The sequence below is a fragment of the Aquarana catesbeiana genome, linkage group LG05, assembly GCF_042186555.1.
Source record: "Aquarana catesbeiana isolate 2022-GZ linkage group LG05, ASM4218655v1, whole genome shotgun sequence".
NCBI classification, from domain to species: domain Eukaryota; kingdom Metazoa; phylum Chordata; class Amphibia; order Anura; family Ranidae; genus Aquarana; species Aquarana catesbeiana.
In genome coordinates, this window is record NC_133328.1 from 526,882,038 (window position 1) to 526,906,644 (window position 24,607).

Genomic DNA, 24,607 nt, shown 5'->3' on the forward strand with positions numbered 1-24,607 from the left:
AACAGCACCTCCTTAGTTACACTATTAGCAGCCTACTGGACAGGTAAGAAGTGTCATAATACAAAGATATAAATACACACTGTACATATTTGAGCACATTTGGACATTCTGCTATTACCTATCAAGATAATAATAGGATACAAAAACTTTAAACAGTACCATTTGAAAGTATACAGGCAGGCCCTTGCACTACATGCTTTGGAGAATTCATCCATAAATCTGACCACAAAAGAGATGGGTATAGTGTGTATGGGTTTGGCAAAGTCAGCAGATAGATGATTGAGGATAGAGAATTGGTATCAGCTGACTTAGCAGTTGGGGGGAGGGAGGGTTCCAAATGATTTGGGAACCCCCCAAAAAAAGCCTCTGGCACTCTGCCTGAATTTAAAGCACAAATCACATTTCTAAACATTTTAGGGGTGTTTGGGGTAAAGCACTACTATGGAGCTGATAAAATACATTGTTAAGTGACTACATGAGGTGAATATAGGGCCAGGAGAACATGCTGGGGAGGTAAGTGAAGGCAAATATGTATGAAGGACAAAAAAAAATAACATAAAAATACAGCATGCATGAGGACAAAGGGGACATTCACAGCATATTACAATCATGGTAATTAGGGAATGAGGAAAGAAATACAATATATTAGCAAACATTCAATACAATAAAATGTGATATTAAAGGATAAAAATCTTACCTTCATATACTCCTTCTGCAGGACCTGGATGATGGCAGAACAGGTCTCTGGGATAATGATCCCCAGAGCCTGGAGGGAGATGCCTGTCGAGAACTTCAAGTCCTGCAGGCTTCTCCCTGTCGCCAAGTACCGCAGGGTAGCGACGAGCCTCTGCTTCATGAGTGATGGCTTGCCTCATGCAGGTATCCTGCCTGCTGATATAGAGGGTCAGCGAAGCCAACAAACGGTGAAATACGGGGTCCGTCATCCGGAGAAAGTTCCTGAAATCATCAGGATTATTCTCACGGATCTCACGGAGCAAAGGCATATGAGAGATCTGGTCACGCTGAAACAACCAATTCTTGGTCCATGAACTCCTCCCCACACTGTTCATGGACTGGACTTGTGTCAAGGTCAGGACCCCAACACCAAGCCCCCGCACAGCACGAACTCTATGAGGAGTACGTATACGCGACATGGCTAGAAAATGGTCGGCTGCTCAGAGCGAAGTAACAGAACGCACTGAAGAACAGCAAGGCCTGTGAAGAGCGACCTGAAAAACAGTAATGAACAAACAAGAACACAATGACTAATTAAAGTCACGCGTAGCTTGCTTGCAGGCACTGAAGAGCAGATACAAACTCACAAGCACAAACTGAACCGCAGAAAATGATCTGAAAGTCACGAGTCTGAAAAAAACACGAATCGTCTCTCACCAAACTTTTACTAACATGAGATTAGCAAAAGGAGCCCAAAGGGTCCCGTGCTTGGTTCTGAACTGGCCTTTTCTAGTCTCGTCGTACGTGGTGTACGTGACCGCGTGGTTGGCGATCGGAAATTCCGACAACTTTGTGCGACCGTGTGTACGCAAAACAAGTTTGAGCCAACATCTGTCGGAAAAAATCCTAGGATTTTGTTGTCGGAATGTCCGATCAATGTCCGATCATGTGTACGTGGCATTAGAAGTTTTTCTTCCTTGTTTTTCTAACAGAGAAGTCCTTCATGAGGCTGGTAAAATCCAATTTGCGCAGAATGTCACTTTCAATTGACATCAAAGACAGGTGATTCAGTCTGTTTTGGCCCATAGTAGATCTCAGTCTATTTTTAACTAGTCCCAGTCTTGAAAAAGAGCGCTCCCCGCTGGCATTGGTTACAGGCACAGTACACAGACCCCTTTCCCTGCACAGTACACAACCCTCTGCACAGTCCACAGACCCCCTGCACATAACACAGCCCCCTTTCCCTGCACAGTACACAGACCCCCTGCACAAAACACAGCCCCCTTTCCCTGCACAGTACACAGACCCCTTTACCTGCACAGTACACAGACATTTCACATCTGCATAGTACACAGCCCCCTTTGCCTGCATATCACACAGGCCTCTTTCATTATAAAGCCCCCTTGCACTCCCAGGAGACCCCCAGTCTCCTGGGAAAGAATACTCTAAAGTTGAGAAAACATCACTGCCAGCCCTTTCTCATACACCGCTGCTCCTGTGTCACTCATTGTAAATCAAAGCTTCTAAATACCTCAATTAACACCGTTCTTCATGACCTGGTCATGTGACTGCTCTCCTCTGCTGTTTCATTGACGGTCACATGACCGCTCTCCTGCAATCAAAAGCTACACTCGGGAAGGAGGTGGAGCGGGAGAAGGAGAGCGGCCAGACAGAGTGGCTTTAATTAAGGTATTAAGAGACTTCCATTTACATTGAGAGTGACACACGAGGAGCTGTGCATGAGAAAGGGCTGGCAGTAATGTTTTCTCAACTTTAAAGTATGCTGGCAGCGCTGTCCCAGGGCCAGGAGAGGCGGTACAGCTGGCCTGACACCCCCCCAATGGGTGGCACCCAGGCCGGACCGCCCAAACCCTGCCCCCTGTTGGTAAAAAAAACATTTATCGGTATATTCGTATAACACGCAGGCATGGTTTTTATTCTACATATACATAAATATATATAAATTCATAAAAATATCATGGCCAATCGGGAGCCCTTGCACACGTGGGGCCCTAGGCTGCAGCCTAGACTAGCCTGTGCAATTATCTGCCCCTGCCTATTGATCACCATCATAGCTATTACAGTCACGTGGTATCTTGCTCAGTAGAAGACATTGATTTGTATATTAAGTTTAACTAGGTGAAGGATTAGGGAGCACTCAATGTGTTTCTTGGATAAAATCTGCTTCTTCCAGTATGACTAAAACATGGTCACTGTTGCTGGGAGACCCCTCCAAAAAGGCTAGCATAAGGGTACACACATGGGAACAGGTCAGCCAATCATATCCAGGATCTGCTGACCAGTGGGTACTATTGAAACATGGATATGAGTCACAGATCCTAGTGATATGAACCATTTTGGGACCTTCCCTCCATATGCCCTAAGCATATGTGTTTTTTTCTTAAAGTGGTTGTTAACCCACTGTACTAACATAGTCTTATCCCCTCTGTATAATAATAACATTTGTCCCTGTGTCTGTGTAATGTAAAAAAAACTACTAATTTGTACCTGTATAAGCTGCACTCTGAGCGCTCAGCTGGCATGTCAGCTCCCTTGTTTCTCCAGCTGAGAGCTGAAGTGGGCGAGGCCGAGCTGTCCTGCTGACGTCAGCCGGTGGAGGAGGGGGAGAGAGGAGAGAGAGACGACAATCAGCTGAGCGGCTGGAGCCCTTTATACAGGTACAGATCGGCTGAGTTTTTACATTACACAGGCACAGGGACAGATGTTCTAATGCTACAGAGGGGATAAGAATATTTATTATCAGATACGAGAGGAGCAGGAGGGGTGGGCGCAGCTACGAGCAGGGATGGGAGGGGGGAGGAAGACAGAGGACACAGACACAGGGAGAGCTGAAGACAGGAGACCTGCAGCTGACGGAATCACGCAAACAGACCACGGTGTCAGGGCTTAGCAGCCATGATTATCATCATCAATAGTAAATGACACAGCACAAGTGCTGTGCTGTATAACATGCTTTAAAGTAAAAGGGTCAGGTTTTTTTTCTATTTTGGGTTAACAAACGCTTTAATGTTTAATCCAGCACTGTCTGTACCTCCTGGAATAAGGGATATACGATTACTATTTTCATGTTAATGTAAACAATAGAATGAGAGATTAAATGAGAATTTTGGAGTTTTAAAAAAAAACAAACAAACATAAATAATCAACTCCGTGCTGCAACTGTCCCACACAGTGTGATGCTGCAGCTGTCCCTTGCTGGCTCTAAGCCTGAGAACTGAACGATCAAATGACTACAGATCACTCAGTTCTCAAACAACTCTGAGCAGAGAGCTGTGACTGCCACTGTCTCACTCTAGTGTCAGGCTGGTGAGGGGGCAGGTGCAGCTGTCTTCGGCTGAAGATAAAGCAGCTGGATGGATCCCGAAAATATGTCCAGGATCCTCCCAGAGTCTGCAACAGCTCTGTAACATCAACTGACATTAGGCTTTTTAGCCCATTATTGGCTGACTCTGGGTGACAGGAGAGGAAAACTAAATGCACTCTTGTGAACAAGAAGAAAAGTATGGCCAAAAAACTTTGCCTTTTGAACAGTATAAAATTCTGATACTTGCCAATGTTTTTCCATGTTTTCAACATTTTTATGTGTCACTCTTTTGTTTTTGTCTGTCCATTTATTCCTACTAAGTACAGGGCCTAATTTTTTCCATCTCATATTCTAGGATGTCTGAACAAAGGCAGCGTTCTTTGTCAACTTCAGGAGAGGCCTTGTATCAGGTTCTTGGTTTAGAGAAAGGTGCTACTCATGACGATATCAAGAAATCTTACAGGTACATTCTTGGCTATTTATAGTTGACAAATTGCAGCAAAACCTAATGGCAAATTGTAATCCTGCATACAAAATTTGACATTTTAGTTATACATAGTTGCTGGCAAGTTAAGGTACATACATACTGGCCTTTGATATGTATTGAAGGGTCCATTGGCATGAATTTATTCTAAATGCTTGCTATTATAAAGCTAAGTGGTGTAATGCTCCATCCCTGTATTTTCTCAGATATAGAAAAAACAGATACTTAGGGATAAAGTTGTGAGAGAATGGCACTTCAATTACTGCCTTGTGGCAGGGAATTGAAACAATAACTTCTACAGGGAAATATTGCTTCTAGAGATATAAAAAATCAGAAGGAAATTCAAAGCAGTAGGGCTTACTTTAAACTAAAATCTCTTTTTTTTTGTAAAGTTTGTCTTTAAAGGAGCAATCCTGTATCAACCTTATGTGTATCTCAGAAAATCATGGATGTGGTTTTCACTCAGGTTCACATTGATGCGATTTGGCACCGTCCGAATCTGTGTAGCGTCAACTTTGCGGCGCCGCACCGATTCCCAAAAGTAGTTTCTGTACTACTTTTGGCGACTTTGGCGGGCGATTTATATAGACATCTGTTCACAGATGTCTCTGAAATGTCTCGGACTGATGTCTCGGACTGACATGCAGCTATGAAATCCTGCGAGTTCAGCTGAACTTGCACGGTTTCAATCCCCCTGTCAGTGTAAACCTAGGCTTCTAGTTCTTTAGGTCACAGTGATATTCCTCTCAAGAAATGGTGTGCAGCCAGCTAAGGGCCAGAAATATTGCACTGAAAGGATACAAGTAAACAGCTAATTAAGCACCATCAAAGCAGTGGTAATGCTGGTGGCTCATAGAAGCCTTTTAATGGAGGCAAGGTCTAAACAGGAACTTTTATTGTCACACAGAAGTTTGGAAAGGCTGTCAACAAGTCATTCTTTGTTATGCTGCTTGCCAAATTAATACCTGGGGTTTACAATAAGAGGAATTTGAAAACATTGTGCATATGAAATTCTGAAACACTGATTGCATATAGTACATTCTAGTTCTATGAAAACAAACTTGAAAGCAGTTCTCCTTAATTTTTGAGTCCACCACCCCATACCAGCATTTTTTGCTCTGAAATCCACATTCAGACTTTTCCAGTAAGACAGAACAAACATCAAACCACAATCTAATAAAACATCATTCTGAATGCTTTCTGCATGTTTTATATAAGTCTATGATCTGAATAAGTTTAGTTGGGCCACTATATTTGTGTAAATTTTAAACTCTCCTTCTAAATCATATGCTTCAGATGTCCATAAACATAAGATAATTATTGGTTTATGTTAATACATGAGATGACTGGTGAGCAAGATTTTTTCAGACCAGCATTTAAACATGACCATTAAAGTCCTACAAGCATATATGTTGGGTTGACCCTCCAAAAACACCCTTGGAATAACGACAGGGTTTTACAAAGATATGTAGTCCAAACATGCATTTTTTCCCAAAGATCTGTTGCTGGGTTGTGGATAAATACCAGTGGCAGAAGTACCAGGGTCGCAGCAATTGCACTTGCGACTGGGCCCTGGAATTCCGCCACTGTGGGGGTTGCTGGCTGCAGCTATGAGCAGAGAATGTCCATTACACTCTCTTGTCACACTGCCCAGACCCCGCACTGAAATCCCACCCCCTCCTTTCCTCCTCGCACAGACAGGAGAGGAGAGGAAAGAGAGAGAGCGAGCAGAATCTTTTCCTTCTCCTCCCGCCCCCTCCTGCCCCACACACATCCCAATTCCCGGCAGCTCCGTGCCTCGCAAAACAGCTAGATAGTGGAGGAAAGGCATGGATGCTACAACCCTCTACAGGGGATCCACGGCTCTCCAGGACAGCCTTCCTTCCCAATCAAGCATCTCAGTGATTGACCCACCTGTGAGTTGCTTTCTTTTCAGTCATTGAGGGGACTTTAGCGAGAGTGTGTTGTCACCTCCAAAGGCCCTCTAACAACATAGCAGCCCGCTGGGGTTTCCCTGGTGTGGTGCACTACAAGCTCCAGCATGCTCTGCTAACCTATGTGTATATATAGCACAGGCCAGTAGGCCTTGCTTGCTGACCACAGTGGCGGAACTCCAGGGCCCAAGCCTCTATCTATGAGTGAAGCGTCCCTCCCTTCCCCTCCTACCTCGCCAGCCTCTGAGCACACTAATGTAAGGGAGAGCTCTGTGGACTGTAATGTAAAGGGGGACTCTAATGTAAGTGAGGGCTTTGGTGAGCAGAGATCCCCTTACATCAGGATTCCCAGAGCACCCCTTACATCAGAGTTCAACTTTACATTACAATCCACAGAGCTCTCCCTTAGGGCTCTTTCACATGGGTGGACCCTGCCAAGCGAATTTGCCTGCTCAGTGGGGGATCTCTCTGCTAAACCCCGCTGAGCAGGTGGATGACAGGTCCGTGTCTGTTCCACTTGTGCAGCGGACATGGACACAGCCCATTGTTCTCTATGGGCCGGTCTGACTGTAATCCATTTCTCTGGATGGATGGGGAATGGATCCCCATCCGTCTGTTTTCATTGGATCAGATGCAGGCAGGTGTAAATGAACACATCTGTTTAATGGGTGGTCCGATCGCTTTGCACATGTGAAAGGGCCCTTACAGTGCAAGTGGGCATTGCAAGTGGAGTGGCTCTTGGAACCCTGATTAAAAGGGAATGCTGGGAACGATGATGTAAGTGGGGGCTCCAGTTACTAGGGTGACAGAGGCATGTAAACTGACCACAGTGTCAGGGCTCAGCAACCATGATAAACCGTGGTCAGTTTACAGGGGGGAGGACAGAACTAGGCAGGATCAGCCAGGTATTTTGGGTAATAGAGAGGGCCAAATTACACAGCACAAGCACTGTTCTGTGTAACGTGCTTTAAGGGATCACTGTCTGATTCTACTGGAATTTCCAGAATAAAACAAACTTCTGGTTTATCGGTTAATTTAGAAGGCAATAAGCTATGCATGGTTTTACCTCACTCCCTAGCAGGTAGCCAATTCAATGTCGATTCTGATTTGTATTTCTCTCTTGTCTATGTGTTTAAATTTAGTAACTTTAGAGCTAGGGCATGTTAGCATACTGTTAATACAGACATAGGTGTAAAAAACGTTCTCACATAATATACTGTAATTACTGGTTCTGGCACAAGGTGGAGGTGTTGTGTTTGATGACGTATAATGTACTGTTATCTCTAATAGTGCTACATGGTTATGATGTAATTTCCTGTCTCTGTATTCCTGTTTTATCTATAAGTCCAGCACCATCTGACTAGTAATAGTCATATCTATAATAGCTTATCAGCAGGGCAGAAGGCCTCTAGTATGTATGCCTATATAGTGAAGCTGCCATGGATGTTCCAGTCCTGCAAAATGCAATTTAAATCCTGCTTTGTAGAAATATTTAGCTACTGTATATAACATAGCTATTACCAGTCCTTCATTTACATTAATAATGTTAGCAATATATATAAATAAGAACATATGAATTACCCCTGATTAGTATTTGTGAATGCTAAAACAGGTTTGCACATAAATCTAATTGACAAATTCGTATTCTTTAGTTGCTTAAAACGCCAGGATTTGTAAGGAAATCCTATGAGAACAGAAGTGACACAAGCAGACAGACCCTGTTTAGATTAAACATTGTTAGATGACAAATCCATCGAGTATAAAAAGCACTTTCACATAATTTGCCTTATTTTTTCCTTCCTGCTTTAATACCAAGAGAGTAATTGGCTGAGACTGGGCTGGTATCTAAAACAGTCCTACTAACAAGTGTTCCATACTAAACTACAACAGATGGCATAGTGCAAACTAGCCTGAGCTGAATTCATACATTAAGTTATTGGTTATGTTAATATTTAGAAATTAGATTTGTTTGTTTTTAGCAGCAAAGCATATTTTGACAAATGTATCAAATAAACAATATGCATAAATCCTATGCTATTACAACGTAAGTGCAAAAAAAAAAAAAAAGTGATAAGATACAAATGTACAATATATTAAAAACAACAGAAATTAAATCTGAGAATTAAGATAAGAGTTCATATGGAGGGGCATAATCCCAAAACAGGGTAAAAAGGAAAAAAAAGTCACACAGGCAGTGATGAAAAGATAGGAAGGACTTCTCAAACCATCACCATCAAATGCTTAAAGGTCTCCCAGGTGTCTGTAGTCACACCTAAGGCTTACCAGATTTTCTGACCCTCATAAGAGTGGTCAAAAGTGCATAATGGGAATTCCCCCAAGGAAAGAGGCACTTTTCCAAACTACCCTCCTTCACATAAAATGCCAAGAATTTATCTGGCTAGCTATCATCAAATACATCTGCAGCACGCAAGGAACTGCTAACCCACTGGAATTACACTCAGCAGGGCTGGTGTGCAAATAATAGAAAATATGTTCCACATAATGTAAAACCACTCAGAAAAGGTATTAGTGCCAGGAAGCTAGCTGTTAGGTAATTTGGACAGGGTAAAATCCCCAAATCCTCACTAAATTTAATAGGTACGATGCCCGGTGGGTGTGGAGAGGCGACTCTTTGTACATCTTGCCGCATGTATGCGTTCCTTGATCATCCGATCGAGGGTGAATACTGCTGTGCAAAATGTAAGCACATTGTTTCCCTGGAAGCCCAGGTTCTGAATCTAGGGAAGCAACTGTCAGCACTGAGAAGTCCCTCCATACTTAAGGTGAGCCAGGAATGTACACGGCAGGTGCCGGCAGGGGCCAGCACAGAGGCGGGTGGAGACAAAGAGGCGCAGGCACTAGCAAAGAGTAGATGGGTGACAGTCAGGAGGGGTAGAGGGGGAAGTGCCAGAGAGGCCGATCCAGGACTGGAGCATCCCAATAAGTACGCTCCATTGAGTGCCATTGGTGAAACCAGTCAGGGACCAGCACTGCTGGAGATGAGGGACTCTCCTAGCTGCCAGGGGAAGAACTCCTCCAGTGAGAGTGGGGGGGCAGCAAAGGGAAAGGAAAGACAGATTCTGGTGGTAGGGGACTCAATTCTTAGAAGGACAGAGAGGGCAATCTGTAACCAAGACCTGAAGCGCCGAACAGTATGTTGTCTACCGGGCGCTCGGGTTCGGCACATCACGGATCTTGTGGACAGATTACTGGGAGGGGCTGGGGAAGACCCGGCTGTCATGGTGCACGTTGGCACCAATGACAAAGTCAGAGGCAGATGGAGTGTCCTAAAGAACGATTTTAGGGACTTAGGTGCTAAATTGAGGAAAAGGACCTCCAAGGTAGTATTCTCAGGAATACTACCGGTACATCGAGCCACACCAGAAAGGCAGAGGGAGATTAGGGAAGTAAACAAGTGGCTGAAGAGCTGGTGTAGTAAGGAGGGGTTTGGGTTCCTGGAGGACTGGGCCGACTTCTCAGTCGGTAACCGGTACTATAGAAGGGACGGACTGCACCTAAATGAGGAGGGTGCAGATCTGCTGGGAATGAAGATGGCCAAAAAGTTAGAGGGGTTTTTAAACTAGGCGATGGGGGGGAGGGTCCAGAGACAGTGATAGCCAGCGCGGATGATATTCCAGAGGGTAGTGTTGGGGGCATTAGTGGTAGGTTAACCAAAGCACAAAAACACAAGGTGAGTATAGTAGCAAGTCCTAGTTGCAATTTTGAAACACCCAATACGAGGACAATATGCGACCGGTCTAAACTATGTGGCATGTTCACCAATGCCAGGAGCATGGCAGACAAGATGGGTGAACTAGAGATACTGTTGTACAAGGAGGATTTGGATTTTGTGGGAATTTCAGAGACCTGGTTCAACAGCTCTCATGATTGGCTGGCAAACATTCAAGGGTATACCCTATACCGCAAGGATAGAGAGGGTAAAAAAGGGGGAGGGGTATGCCTATATATCAAGAATAATGTACAAGCGAATGTGAGAGATGACATCACTGAGGGAGCTAGAGAGGAGGTGGAATCCTTATGGGTAGAGCTCCAAAGGGATGAAGCTAAGGGGAAAATAATACTGGGAGTATGCTATAGGCCCCCTAACCTGAAGGAGGAAGTGGAGACAGATCTCCTATCACAAATTGGATTAGCAGCAAGGATGGGAAGTGTTATCATAATGGGGGATTTTTATTATCCAGACATAGACTGGGCGGAGGGAACCGCGCATTCATTTAAGGCTCGCCTGTTCCTTAATGTCTTGCAGGACAATTTTATGGGTCAGATGGTAGACGCACCAACTAGAAATAAAACATTACTGGATCTACTGATTACCAACAATACAGACCTGATCACAGATGCAATTTAGGTAACAGCGATCACAGGTCAATTAGTTTCAGTATAAATCACACAAATAGGAAACATAAAGGGAATACAAAGACACTGAATTTCAAAAGAGCCAACTTCCCTAAACTACAAACCTCGCTAAAAGGCATAAATTGGGATAAAGTATTAGGAACAAAGAATACGGAGGAGAGATGTGTTTGCTTTAAGAGCATATTAAATTAGGGCATTAGCCAATGTATCCCATTGGGTAATAAATTTAAAAGAGCGAACAAAAATCCTGGATGGCTTAACTCCAATGTAAAAATGCATATAAAAGCAAAGGAGAAGGCCTTCAAAAAATACAAGGTTGAGGGATCATCCTCAGCATTCAGACTTTATAAAGAATGCAATAAGAAATGTAAGGGTGCAATTAGGACGGCTAAGATAGAACATGAAAGACAAATAGCGGAGGAGAGCAAAAAAAATCCCAAGAAATTCTTTAAGTATGTAAACAGTAAAAAAGGGAGGACAGACCATATTGGCCCCATAAAGAATGAGGAAGGACATCTGGTTACAAAGGATGGGGAGATGGCAAAGGTATTGAATTTATTCTTCTCCTCAGTCTTCACGAGTGAATCGGGGGGCTTCAGTAACCAAAACTGCAGTGTTTATCCTCATGACACAACACAGGAAGCACCTCCATGGTTAACAGAGGACGGAATTAAAATTAGACTTGAGAAACTTAACATTAATAAATCACCGGGACCAGATGGCTTGCACCGGGGGGTACTTAGGGAACTCAGTCAGGTGATTGCCAGACCGTTGTTCCTAATTTTTACAGACAGTCTATTGACTGGAATGGTACCAGCTGATTGGAGAAAAGCCAATGTATTACCAATATTTAAAAAGGGCCCAAAAAACATCCCTGGGAATTACAGACCAGTTAGCCTAACATCAATAGTATGTAAAATCTTGGAGGGGATGATAAGGGACTATATACAAGATTTTAGTAATAAGAATGATATCATTAGCAGTAATCAGCATGGATTCATGAAGAATCGTTCTTGCCAAACCAATCTATTAACCTTCTATGAGGAGGTGAGTTGCCATCTAGATAAAGGAAGGCCTGTAGACGTGGTGTATCTGGATTTTGCAAAAGCATTTGACACAGTTCCCCATAAACGTTTACTGTACAAAATATTGTCCGTTGGCATGGACCATAGGGTGAGTACATGGATTGAAAACTGGCTACAAGGGCGTGTTCAGAGGGTGGTGATAAATGGGGAGTACTCAGAATGGTCAGGGGTGGGTAGTGGGGTTCCCCAGGGTTCTGTGCTGGGACCAATCCTATTTAATTTGTTTATAAATGATCTGGAGGATGGGATAAACAGTTCAATCTCTGTATTTGCGGACGATACTAAGCTAAGCAGGGCAATAACTTCTCCGCAGGATGTGGAAACCTTGCAAAAAGACCTGAACAAATTAATGGGGTGGGCGACTACATGGCAAATGAGGTTCAATGTAGAAAAATGTAAAATAATGCATTTGGGTGGCAAAAATATGAATGCAATCTATACACTGGGGGGAGAACCTCTGGGGGAATCTAGGATGGAAAAGGACCTGGGGGTCCTAGTAGATGATAGGCTCAGCAATGGCATACAATGCCAAGCTGCTGCTAATAAGGCAAACAGAATATTGGCATGTATTAAAAGGGGGATCAACTCCAGAGATAAAACGATAATTCTCCCGCTCTACAAGACTCTGGTCCGGCCGCACCTGGAGTATGCTGTCCAGTTCTGGGCACCAGTCCTCAGGAAGGATGTACTGGAAATGGAGCGAGTACAAAGAAGGGCAACAAAGCTAATAAAGGGTCTGGAGGATCTTAGTTATGAGGAAAGGTTGCGAGCGTTGAACTTATTCTCTCTGGAGAAGAGACGTTTGAGAGGGGATATGATTTCAATTTACAAATACTGTACTGGTGACCCCACAATAGGGATAAAACTTTTTCGCAGAAGAGAGTTTTTTTTTTTTTTTTTTTTTATATAATCTTTATTTATCAAAACAATTTTACAATTTTTTACATATATAACAAAACATATACACATCCAATCAATTAAAAGAACCCATTATTCAAACTCGGAATCCTCTTTCCGTTTCTATATTAGTCGTTACAAAATTACTTCATGGATGTGTATCCCATATACTTAACCAACCCTACCATAACCCATCCCCCCATCATACACAACCAAAGAAAGGAAAAAAAAAAAAAAAAAAAAAAAGAAAAGGGTCTATCCCTCCCTCCCTCCCAAAGGGTCCTGTCCTATTATGTTTCATTGGGTTCCTCAATCACTCTGGAGAGCTGTGAAGAGGCTCTAAACTCTCTCCATCTAGACCATATACTTAATATCTGTTTACTTAACCCTTCTTCTAACACTTTTCTCTCTTCCAGGGCACGCATCTCCCCCATCTCCCGCTCCCAATCTACCATGGAAGGCGCACTTGTGCTTTTCCAATTTCTTGCTATAATAGTTCGTGCTACTGTCAAAAAGTATTTCAATAATCCTTTCTTTATATTTTTCAGTGATCCTGGGATCATAGATAACACAGCCACTTGTATATCCGGATATACATCGGTCCCAGTCATAACACTATAAATCTCAAAAATTTTTTGCCAAAATGGTTGGATTTTAGAGCAATAAAACCAGATATGTGACAATGTGCCCCTGAGCTTTAAGACATCTCCAGCATTCTTCCCCGTGAACGGGATTTATCCTATGCATATCCACAGGGCATTTATACCATCTGGCTAGGATTTTATAATTTCTTTCTTGGTGTTTAGTAGATAATGAAAGTTTATGAGTTACCATAATAGCCTTTTCCCATTTTTTCCTTGGGATATCTATCCCAAGCTCTGCCTCCCATTTCTTAATATATGGTAACTCCTGAATTTTATTTTCTGAATTCAAATATTTGTAAATTTTAGATAAGACATGGAGAGGTCTATGTTCTTGTATGAAAACTTTCTCTAGTGTTGTCAGGGGCCTATCCAGTTCAGATTCTTTTATCAGAGATGAGATATACCGTTGGAGTAGTCCATATTGCATCCATTCCTTCTTATATTCTCCACCCATAGCTTCCAGTGGAAGGATTCTATTTCCCTCCATTATTTCTACTATTCTGGTATCTTCACATCTTCTCCATTTAAGAGAAGATGTTTAATAAGACTCGGGGCCACTCATTACAATTAGAAGAAAAGAGGTTTAACCTTAAACTACACAGAGGGTTCTTTACTGTAAGAGCGGTAAGGATGTGGAATTCCCTTCCACAGGCGGTGGTCTCAGCGGGGAGCATTGATAGGTTCTAGAAACTATTAGATAATCACCTGAATGACCGCAACATACAGGGATATATAATGTAATTCTGACATATAATCACACACATAGGTTGGACTTGATAGACTTGTGTCTTTTTTCAACCTCACCTACTATGTAACTATGTAACTATGTAAAAGGAAAATTATTAACGTTTGAAAACTTACAAACCCTAAGAAGTAACACAGCATATCTCTGAACACAGTGGTATGGGATTCCAGCAACAAAGATGGTCACCGCTCCCTCACACATGCACAGTAGCGTGTGACTGGCTCAGCCTTACCGGTTTCATCACAGATGACATCGTCATCCCCCTGACAACGTCATGCCCCCGACAATGTCATCTGTGACGAAAAAATTATTATTATTATACAGGCCTTATATAGCGCCAACAGTTTGCATAGCGCTTTACAAAATGAAGGCAGACAGTTCAATTACGATACAATTTGGTACAAGAGGAATCAGAGGGCCCTGCTCGTTAGAGCTTACAATCTAAGAGGGAGGGCCAAGTAATACAAAAGGTAATAACTGTGGGAGATGGGCTGATGGATAAAGTAAAAACAATATATAAGTTCGAAGCAGGATAGGCTTCTTTAAAGAGAAGGGTTTTCAGGGATGGTCTAAAGCTAGATAGATTAGAAGATAGTCGTACAGATTGGGGTAGGGAGTTCCAAAGGAAGGGAGAAGCTTGGGATAAGTCCTGGAGGTGAGCATGGGAGGCGGTGACAAGGGAGCAGGAGATGTTGGGAGGCCCGAAGAGAGTGCTTTGGTTGAAATTTTGAGACCAGGTTAGTGTAGCTGGGGGTAGTTGCAGCTACCCCCAGCTACACTAGAATGCATTAACCAGTTGCCGACCGCCTCACGCAGATATACTGCGGCAGAATGGCACGGGCAGGCAAAATCATGTACCTGGCACGGGATCTGCCTCCCGCGGGCGGGGGGTCCAATCGGACCCCCCCGATGCGGTCAGCTTCTGTCCGGGAGCGATCAGAGGTGAGGGGGAGACCATCCATTCATGGCCCCCCCTCGCGATCGCTCCCAGCCAATGAGATTCTTCCTCTGCTGCTGTATAGTAACCAGCAGCAGAGGAAGTGATATCATCTCTCCTCGGATCGGTATTTTCTGTTCCAGCGCCGAGGAGAGAAGACATCTGAGTGAGTTGCACAACACAACACACACAGTAGAACATGCCAGGCACACATTACCCCCCATCACCCCCCGATCACCCCCTGATCACCCCCTAATCACCCCCCCCTGTCACACTGACACCAAGCTGTTTTTTTTTCCTGATTACTGCATTGGTGTCAGTTTGTGACCGTTAATGTGGTAGGGCAGTTAGTGTTAGCCCCCTTTAGGTCTAGGGTACCCCCCTAACCCCCCTAATAAAGTTTTAACCCCTTGATCATCCCCCGTTGCCAGTGTTACTAAGCGATCATTTTTCTGATCGCTGTATTAGTGTCACTGGAGGCGCTAGTTAGGGAGGTAAATATATAGGTTCGCCGTCAGCGTTTTATAGCGTCAGGGACCCCCATATACTACCTAAAAGAGGTTTTAACCCCCTGATAGCCCCCTAGTTAACCCTTTCACCAGTGATCACCGTATAACTGTTACGGGTGACGCTGGTTAGTTAGTTTATTTTTTATAGTGTCAGGGCACCCGCCGTTTTATACCTAATAAATGTTTAGCCCCTTGATCGCCCGGTGGTGATATAACTTAGGTTTTAGGTCAGATAGGGTCTGCGTTGCCCCAGGCAGCGTCAGGTTAGCGCCAGTACCGCTAACACCCACACACGTAGCATACGCCTCCCTTAGTGGTATAGTATCTGAACGGATCAATATCTGATCCGATCAGATCTATACTAGCGTCCCCAGCAGTTTAGAGTTCCCAAAAACGCAGTGTTAGCGGGATCAGCCCAGATACCTGCTAGCACCTGCGTTTTGCTCCTCCGCCCGGCCCAGCCCAGCCCACTCAAGTGCAGTATCGATCGATTCCTGTCACTTACAAAACACTAAACACACATAACTGCAGCGTTCGCAGAGTCAGGCCTGATCCCTGCGATCGCTAACAGTTTTTTGGTAGCGTTTTGGTGAACTGGCAAGCACCATCCCCAGGCAGCTTTAGGTTAGTGCCAGTAGTGCTAACACCCACGCACGCAGCATACACCTCCCTTAGTGGTATAGTATCTGAACGGATCAATATCTGATCCGATCAGATCTATACTAGCGTCCCCAGCAGTTTAGGGTTCCCAAAAACGCAGTGTTAGCGGGATCAGCCCAGATACCTGCTAGCAACTGCGTTTGCCCGTCCGCCTGGCCCAGCCCACCCAAGTGCAGTATCAATCAATCACTGTCACCTACAAAACACTAAACGCATAACTGCAGCATTCGCAGAGTCAGGCCTGATCCCTGCGATCCCTAACAGTTTTTTGGTAGCGTTTTGGTGAACTGGCAAGCACCAGCGGCCTAGTACACCCCGGTCATAGTCAAACCAGCACTGTAGTAACACTTGGTGACGTGGCGAGTCCCATAAGTGCAGTTCAAGCTGGTGAGGTGGCAAGCACAAGTAGTGTCCCGCTGCCACCAAGAAGAAGACAAACACAGGCCCGTCGTGCCCATAATGCCCTTCCTGCTGCATTCGCCAATCCTAATAATTGGGAACCCACCACTTCTGCAGCGCCCGTACTTCCCCCATTCACATCCCCAACCAAATGCAGCCAGCTGCATGAGAGGCATTTTCTTTATGTCCTCCCGAGTACCCCTACCCAACGAACCCCCCAAAAAAGATGTTGTGTCTGTAGCAAGAGCGGATATAGACGTGACACCCGCTATTATTGTCCCTCCTGTCCTGACAATCCTGGTCTTTGCATTGGTGAATGTTTTGAACGCTACCATACACTAGTTGAGTATTAGCGTACAGCATTGCACAGACTAGGCACACTAACACAGGGTCTCCCAAGATGCCATTGCATTTTGAGAGACCCGAACCTGGAACCGGTTACAGTTATAAAAGTTACAGTTACAAAAAAAAGTGTAAAAAAAAAAAAACACAAAAAAATATATAAAATAAAAAAATAGTTGTCGTTTTATTGTTCTCTCTCTCTCTATTCTCTCTCTATTGTTCTGCCTTTTTTTCCTGTATTCTATTCTGCAATGTTTTATTGTTATTATGTTTTTTCATGTTTGCTTTTCAGGTATGCAATTTTTTATACTTTACTGTTTACTGTGTTTTATTGTTAACCTTTTTTTTTGTCTTCACGTACGCCATTCGCGACTTTGAGTGGTTATACCAGAATGATGCCTGCAGGTTTAGGTATCATCTTGGTATCATTCTTTTCAGCCAGCGGTCGGCTTTCATGTAAAAGCAATCCTAGCGGCTAATTAACCTCTAGACTGCTTTTACAAGCAGTGGGAGGGAATGCCCCCCCACCGTCTTCCATGTTTTTCTCTGGCTCTCCTGTCTCAACAGGGAACCTGAGAATGCAGCTGGTGATTCAGCCAGCTGACCATAGAGCTGATCAGAGACCAGAGTGGCTCCAAAAATCTCTATGGCCTAAGAAACCGGAAGCTACGAGCATTTCATGACTTAGATTTTGCCGGATGTAAACAGCGCCATTGGGAAATTGGAAAAGCATTTTATCACACCGATCTTGGTGTGGTCAGATGCTTTGAGAGCAGAGGAGAGATCTAGGGTCTAATAGACCCCAATTTTTTCAAAAAAGAGTACCTGTCACTACCTATTGCTATCATAGGGGATATTTACATTCCCTGATATAACAATAAAAATGATTTTAAAAAAATAAAAATGAAAGGAACAGTTTAAAAATAAGATAAAAAAGCAAGAAAATAATAAAGAAAAAAAAAAAAAAAAAGCACCCCTGTCCCCCCTCTGCCCTCGCACAAAGGCGAACGCAAGCGTCGGTCTGGCTTCAAATGTAAACAGCAATTGCACCATGCATGTGAGGTATCACCGTGAAGGTCAGATCGAGGGCAGTAATTTTAGCAGTAGACTTCCTCTGTATATCTAAAGTGGTAACCTGTAAAGGCTTTTAAAGGCTTTTAAAAATGTATTTAGTTTGTAGCCACTGCACGTTTGTGCGCAATTTTAAAGCATGTCATGTTTGGTATCCATTTACTCGGCCTAAGATCATCTTTTTTATTTCATCAAACATTTGGGCAATATAGTGTGTTTTGGTGCATTAAAATTTAAAAAAGTGTGTTTTTTCCCCAAAAAATGCGTTTGAAAAATCGCTCCGCAAATACTGTGTGAAAAAAAAAAATGAAACACCCACCATTTTAATCTGTAGGGCATTTGCTTTAAAAAAATATATAATGTTTGGGGGTTCAAAGTAATTTTCTTGCAAAAAAAAATAAATTTTTCATGTAAACAAAAAATGTCAGAAAGGGCTTTGTCTTCAAGTGGTTAGAAGAGTGGGTGATGTGTGACATAAGCTTCTAAATGTTGTGCATAAAATGCCAGGACAGTTCAAACCCCCCCCCCCCAAATGACCCCATTTTGGAAAGTAGACACCCCAAGCTATTTGCTGAGAGGCATGTCGAGTCTATGGAATATTTTATATTGTGACACAAGTTGTGACACAAGTTTTTTTTGCACAAAGTTGTCACTAAATGATATATTGCTCAAACCTGCCATGGGAATATGTGAAATTACACCCCAAAATACATTCTGTTGCTTCTCCTGAGTATGGGGATACCACATGTGTGGGACTTTTTGGGAGCCTAGCCGCGTACGGGACCCCGAAAACCAAGCACCGCCTTCAGGCTTTCTAAGGGCGTAAATTTTTCATTTCACTCTTCACTGCCTATACTCAGGAGAAGCAGCTAAATGTATTTTGGGGTGCAATTCCACATATGCCCATGGCCTGTGTGAGCAATATATCATTTAGTGACAACTTTGTCCAAAAAAAAAAAAAAAATTGTCACTTTCCCGCAACTTGTGTCAAAATATAAAATATTCAATGGACTCAACATGCCTCTCAGCAAATAGCTTGGGGTGTCTACTTTCCAAAATGGGGTCATTTGGGGGGGTTTTGTGCCATCTGGGCATTTTATGGCCTTCGAAACTGTGATAGGTAGTGAGGAGTGAAATCAAAAATTTACGCCCTTAGAAATCCTGAAGGCGGTGATTGGTTTTCGGGGCCCCGTACGCGGCTGGGCTCCCAAAAAGTCCCACACATGTGGTATCCCCGATCTCAGGAGAAGCAGCTGAATGTATTTTGGGGTGCAATTCCACATATGCCTATGGCCTGTGTAAGCAATATATCATTTAGTGACAACTTTTTGTAAATTTTTTTTTTTTTTGTCATTATTCAATCACTTGGGACAAAAAAAATAAATATTCAATGGGCTCAACATGCCTCTCAGCAATTTCCTTGGGGTGTCTACTTTCCAAAATGGGGTCATTTGGGGGGGGGGGGTTGTACTGCCCTGCCATTTTAGCACCTCAAGAAATAACATAGGGAGTCATAAACTAAAAGCTGTGTAAATTCCAGAAAATGTACCCTAGTTTGTAGACGCTATAACTTTTGCGCAAACCAATAAATATACGCTTATTGACATTTTTTTTTCCAAAGACATGTGGCCAAATACATTTTGGCCTAAATGTATGACTAAAATTGAGTTTATTGGATTTTTTTTATAACAAAAACTAGAAAATATCATTTTTTTCAAAATTTTTGGTCTTTTTCCGTTTATAACGCAAAAAATAAAAACCGCAGAGGTAATCAAATACCATCAAAAGAAAGCTCTATTTGTGGGAAGAAAAGGACGCAAATTTAGTTTGGGTACAGCATTGCATGACCGCGCAATTAGCAGTTAAAGAGACGCAGTGCCAAATTGTAAAAAGTGCTCTGGTCAGGAAGGGGGTAAATCCTTCCGGGGCTGAAGTGGTTAAGGTAAAAAACCTTTTTACCCCTCAAATACTTACCTGAGTCTGATCAAGTTTCATCACTGTGCCTGAGAGCAGCAGTGCTGCTTTCTCCCTCCCTAATGGACTCAGTAAGAACAGCAAGAGCCATTGCTGTCAATCAAATCCAGTGACAAGGGGGCGAACCACACTGTGTGTATCAGTGGACACGCATAACATGGCTCAAGATCAAACCCGCACATGTGCCACCATAGGAAGTGGCTTCCTCTGGTGGTACACGGAGAAGGGGATGAGCCCAGAGCACCAGAGGGGGACCCCAGAACAGAAGGATTGGGGTCACACTGTGCAAAACCATTGCACAGATCAGGTAAATATAACATGTTTTTTATAAGACAAACAAAAGTCAGCACAAGGGACATTGCCCATCCTCTATTCATAGATCACATTTCATTTATAGAAGTTGTAGCAAAACTTCATGGAAAGGGTGGGCATAGTTGGGCACTCTTGAAGAGTGCCTTATTTGATAATAAAACACAGTGATTACACGAGTGTTGAAATTCCTCTGATATTCTGTGCAAATAGCAATGTAAATGGTGACTTTTCTTCCATACAAATATAGCAAACTAAACGGTGAATAATCTTCAGTGCAAATATAGCAATGTAAACGGTGACTTTTCTTCAGTGTAATAACACCTCAATGAGAGATAACCCCTCACCTTACCGCTGTAAGGTAACAGTGTGTATATAAAGCAAATGCAGATCCCACATTGGATCCCTCTGCCGGCTTCCTATCAATGGCGTAACGTGGGGCCCATCTAAACAGCCTTATGTCCTGGTCAGTGTTTTAGGATGATGTATATGTGTCTCTCAAGGGGTGAGAATAAATTACATGGAAAGTTCTACCAGATAGGTACATATATGGAGAAAGAAAAGGGGGTCCCAGATCGTGTAGTATATAAAATATAAGTTTTTTTATTTAATAGATCCAACTGCAGTACTCACATTTAAAAACAAGATAACATGCAAAACACCACAAGCAGAGAGCTTGCACACTGACGTCACTACCGATGCCTGTCTGTTCCGACACGTATCGTCATGATCATGTGACTTCATCAGGAAATAAAGGCAGGCAGTGGAAGTGTCTTTAAAGTATGTGATACAATCAGCTGCCAATTTTCTAGTAGTCCAATGTTAATTCATATGGTGGCCATTTTCCTATAGATATTACATAGCGTCCGTTTTCTTGAAGTTTAATGTTAAATGAATGGAGACATGGCCATTTTCCTGTGGATATTACTTAGTATCAAATCATACGGCCGAACTTGTAAAGTCTACCATTTCTAACATATTGGTGGACAGAAGATAAATGATCTGTGAACACAGACCGCTAGGGGTATGAAACCCATAATTAAAAGGAGTGTATATAGATCGCTCAAGATAATATTAAATACCCGACAAAGGAATACACGGGGACACCGGAAGTAATGGCAGTGACATATTGAAGGAATAAAAAACAAATAGAAATGAAAATACTAAAAAAAGGGCATATCGGAGTATGTAAGGCCCCTTTCACACTGGGGCGGTTTGCAGGCGCTATTGCACTAATAATAGTGCCTGCAAACCGACCCAAAACAGCCCCTACTGTCTCTCCAGTGTGAAAGCCCCGACGGCTTTCACACTGGAGCTGTGCGCTAGCAGGACGGGAAAAAAAGTCCTGCTAGCAGCATCTTCGGAGCGGTGTATACACCACTCCCTCACCGCTCTGCCCATTGAAATCAATGGGACAGCGTGTCTATACCACCGGCAAAGCGCCTCTGCAGAGGCGCTTTGCGGTGGTTTTTAACCCTTTCTCGGTGGCTAGCAGGGGGTAAAACCGCCCCGCTAGTGGCCGAATACTGACGGTAAAGCGCCGCTAACAATGGCGGAGCTTTACCGCCGACGCCGCCCCCGCCCCAGTGTGAAAGGGGCCTAAATAAACCCAACAAGTAAAACTATATGTATCGGATCAGTAAAGAATAGACGAGGAGTTACATTAATGTAAATAAATAAAAGAGCAGGGGAAAAGCATTGGAAAAAACAAAGGGGTTAGGGTAAGTGCTCCCCATGTTAAAAAATCATTGATAAAGCAATTAAGGTCAAACTCGATATTTAACCCCCGAGGTGCAAATGTGTCCAAAATAAAAATCCATTTAGATTCCAATTGGCTGGGGTCCTCACTTTATGGCTACCTCGCCAGTGTCTTTTGTATGCTTCAATCCCCCAAAACTTCAGGTGGGTGGGGTCCTTATTGTGACATACAGCGAAGTGTTTTGAGACACTATGTTTATTGAATCCCTTCAGGATATTCTGTACATGTTCTCTAATTCCTACTTTAAGAGTTTTTTTTGTACGTCCAATATACTGTAGTCCACAACTACATTCCAAGGCGTAGACTGCCCCCTCAGTATTGCAACCTATGAAATTTTTCACCTCATAAGTATTTCCTGTACTAGTGGATGTAAAATTAAATGTCTTTTCATTAGGTCGTTTAGCTTTTGTACAGGCAAAGCAGCGTTTACACGGAAAAAAACCTTTACCCGTGAAAAACATCTGACTCCTCGACGGTGGATCTAGTATATTCTTGGCAATCTTATCACAGATCGTAGGGGCTCTTTTGTATATACATTTTGGATTACCCGGTAGTACATCTTAAAGGTGTTTGTCTGTTAAAAGTATATGCCAGTGTCGTTTTATGATTTTTTCAACTTTTTTATACTGTGTATTGTAGTCAAGCATATTGGGTACTGTATCTATCCTGGATATCTGTTTACTCTTATCCTTAACCAGTTCCAGACCAGCCGCAGTTTTACTGTGGCAGGTCGGCTCGGCAAATCGACATTACCTTACGTCAGGCCCTAGGTGGCCGCGCCAATCGGATTTGCATCAGAACTGGTCAGCCTCCAGGCCCAGGCCAATGATTTCTGGCCTGGACCTACTGATTGGTCCTGGCGAATGAAATCCTCCCCTGCCTGTGTAAGTGTAAACACAGACAGGGGAAGTGATGTCATCTCTCCTCGTGGAAGTCTTTTCATTCCAGAGAGAGGAGAGAAGACATCTCAGAGTAAGTGCACCAACACTACACTGACACCAGTACACGTAGGTACACTTGTCACCACCTGATCACCCCCCGATCGCCCCCCCCCCAGTTAACCAGTTAACCCCTTCACCCCCCGTCACTGTGTAACCCAGTGCAGTGTTCATATTTTTCTGTGATCACTGTCCTGGTGTCATTTGTGACAATAATCAGTGTTAGGGTACTTAGTGGTAGGCCTGATCACCCCCTGTCACCAGTGATCACCGTATTAGTGTCACGGGTGACGCTGGTTAGCTAGTTATTTTTTATAGCATCAGGGCACCCGCCGTATATTACCTAATAAAAGGTTTAAGCCCCTGATTACCCGGCGGTTTTAGCGTCAGATAGGGTCTGCGTCGCCCCAGGCAGCGTTTAGCCCCTCATGTCAAATCGAAGGTACAGTAGGGAAGAGGCCTTCACATTTCTGAGCATGACAGGTAGTGACCCATCTGTCAGATTCAGGCTCAGAATATGAACCCATAGACAGCAGTGGCACCCTGACAGATAGCTCTGATGACGGAGTAGTGGTCCCTGCCAAGGTCAGGCGTACCTGACCTCGTTCTTCTGCTGTCGTTGCTGTCGTGCGAGAACCACAGGGCTCTCGTATGGAGCAGAGTGCCAGTACTAGACAGTTCATCCTTCTGGTGAACTGGCAAGCACCAGCGGCCTAGTACATCCTGGTCATACATCCAGCACTGCAGTAACACTTGGTGACGTTACGAGTCCCAAAAGGGCAGTTCAAGCTGGTGGCTAGCATGAATAGCCACCAAGAAGACAAACACAGGTCTGTTGAGCCCATAGTGCCCTTCCTGCTTCATTTGCCAACTTGAATTGGGAGCCCACCACTTTTGCAACACCCGTACTTCCCCCATTCACTGGCCAACCCGAAATTCAGGTGGAAACAGTTGATTTTACGTCACTTGATTTTTATTCACTGCTTTTTACTTTATAGATCTTTTGTGGACCAAAGAAATTTGTATGCTGGTCAATTCTTCTCCGCTATCCCCCAGTTGCCCCTTGCCAGAGATTGGAGACCTATTACGGTCTCTGAATTTAAAACCTTCCTAGGTCTATCCCTCCTCATGGGCGTAGTTAAAAAAAGTGAGTTGCGGTCATATGACCCAATTCACCATACGCCTGTGTTCTCTGCCTCCATGACCAGGACACGATACAAGCAGATCTTGCGGTTCATGTACTTCAACGATAATGAACTCTGTCGTCCTCAGGGTGACCCTGGATAGAATCGGCTCCACAAAATTTGGCCCCTCGTAAACCACTTCGACAAGCAGTTTGCAGCCTTGTTTACTCCCGATCAAGTTGTCTGCGTTGATGAGTCCCTGATTAAGTTTTCTGGCTGCTTGTCAGTCAAACAGTATCTTCTCAGCAAGTGTGCCAGATATGGGGTCAAGATGTATAAGCTCTGTGATAGGGCAACAGGCTATACATGTAGAATCCCGACTTAGATGGGGGCAGAGAGCCTGCTTGAAATGTAATAAT

At 43.6% G+C, this 24,607-nt stretch overlaps 1 protein-coding gene across 1 annotated transcript in view; it reads left to right on the forward strand.

Annotated features, from left to right (window-relative positions):
- Window positions 1-4,356: 4,356 nt before the first annotated feature.
- The window catches only part of DNAJC5B (DnaJ heat shock protein family (Hsp40) member C5 beta), a 275,293-nt gene continuing 255,042 nt past the window's right edge, over window positions 4,357-24,607 (forward strand). Inside the window, exon 1 of the mRNA XM_073631716.1 lies at window positions 4,357-4,463. Within this exon, the coding sequence (XP_073487817.1) occupies window positions 4,357-4,463 (107 nt within the window). The remainder of the gene's footprint in view (window positions 4,464-24,607) is intronic.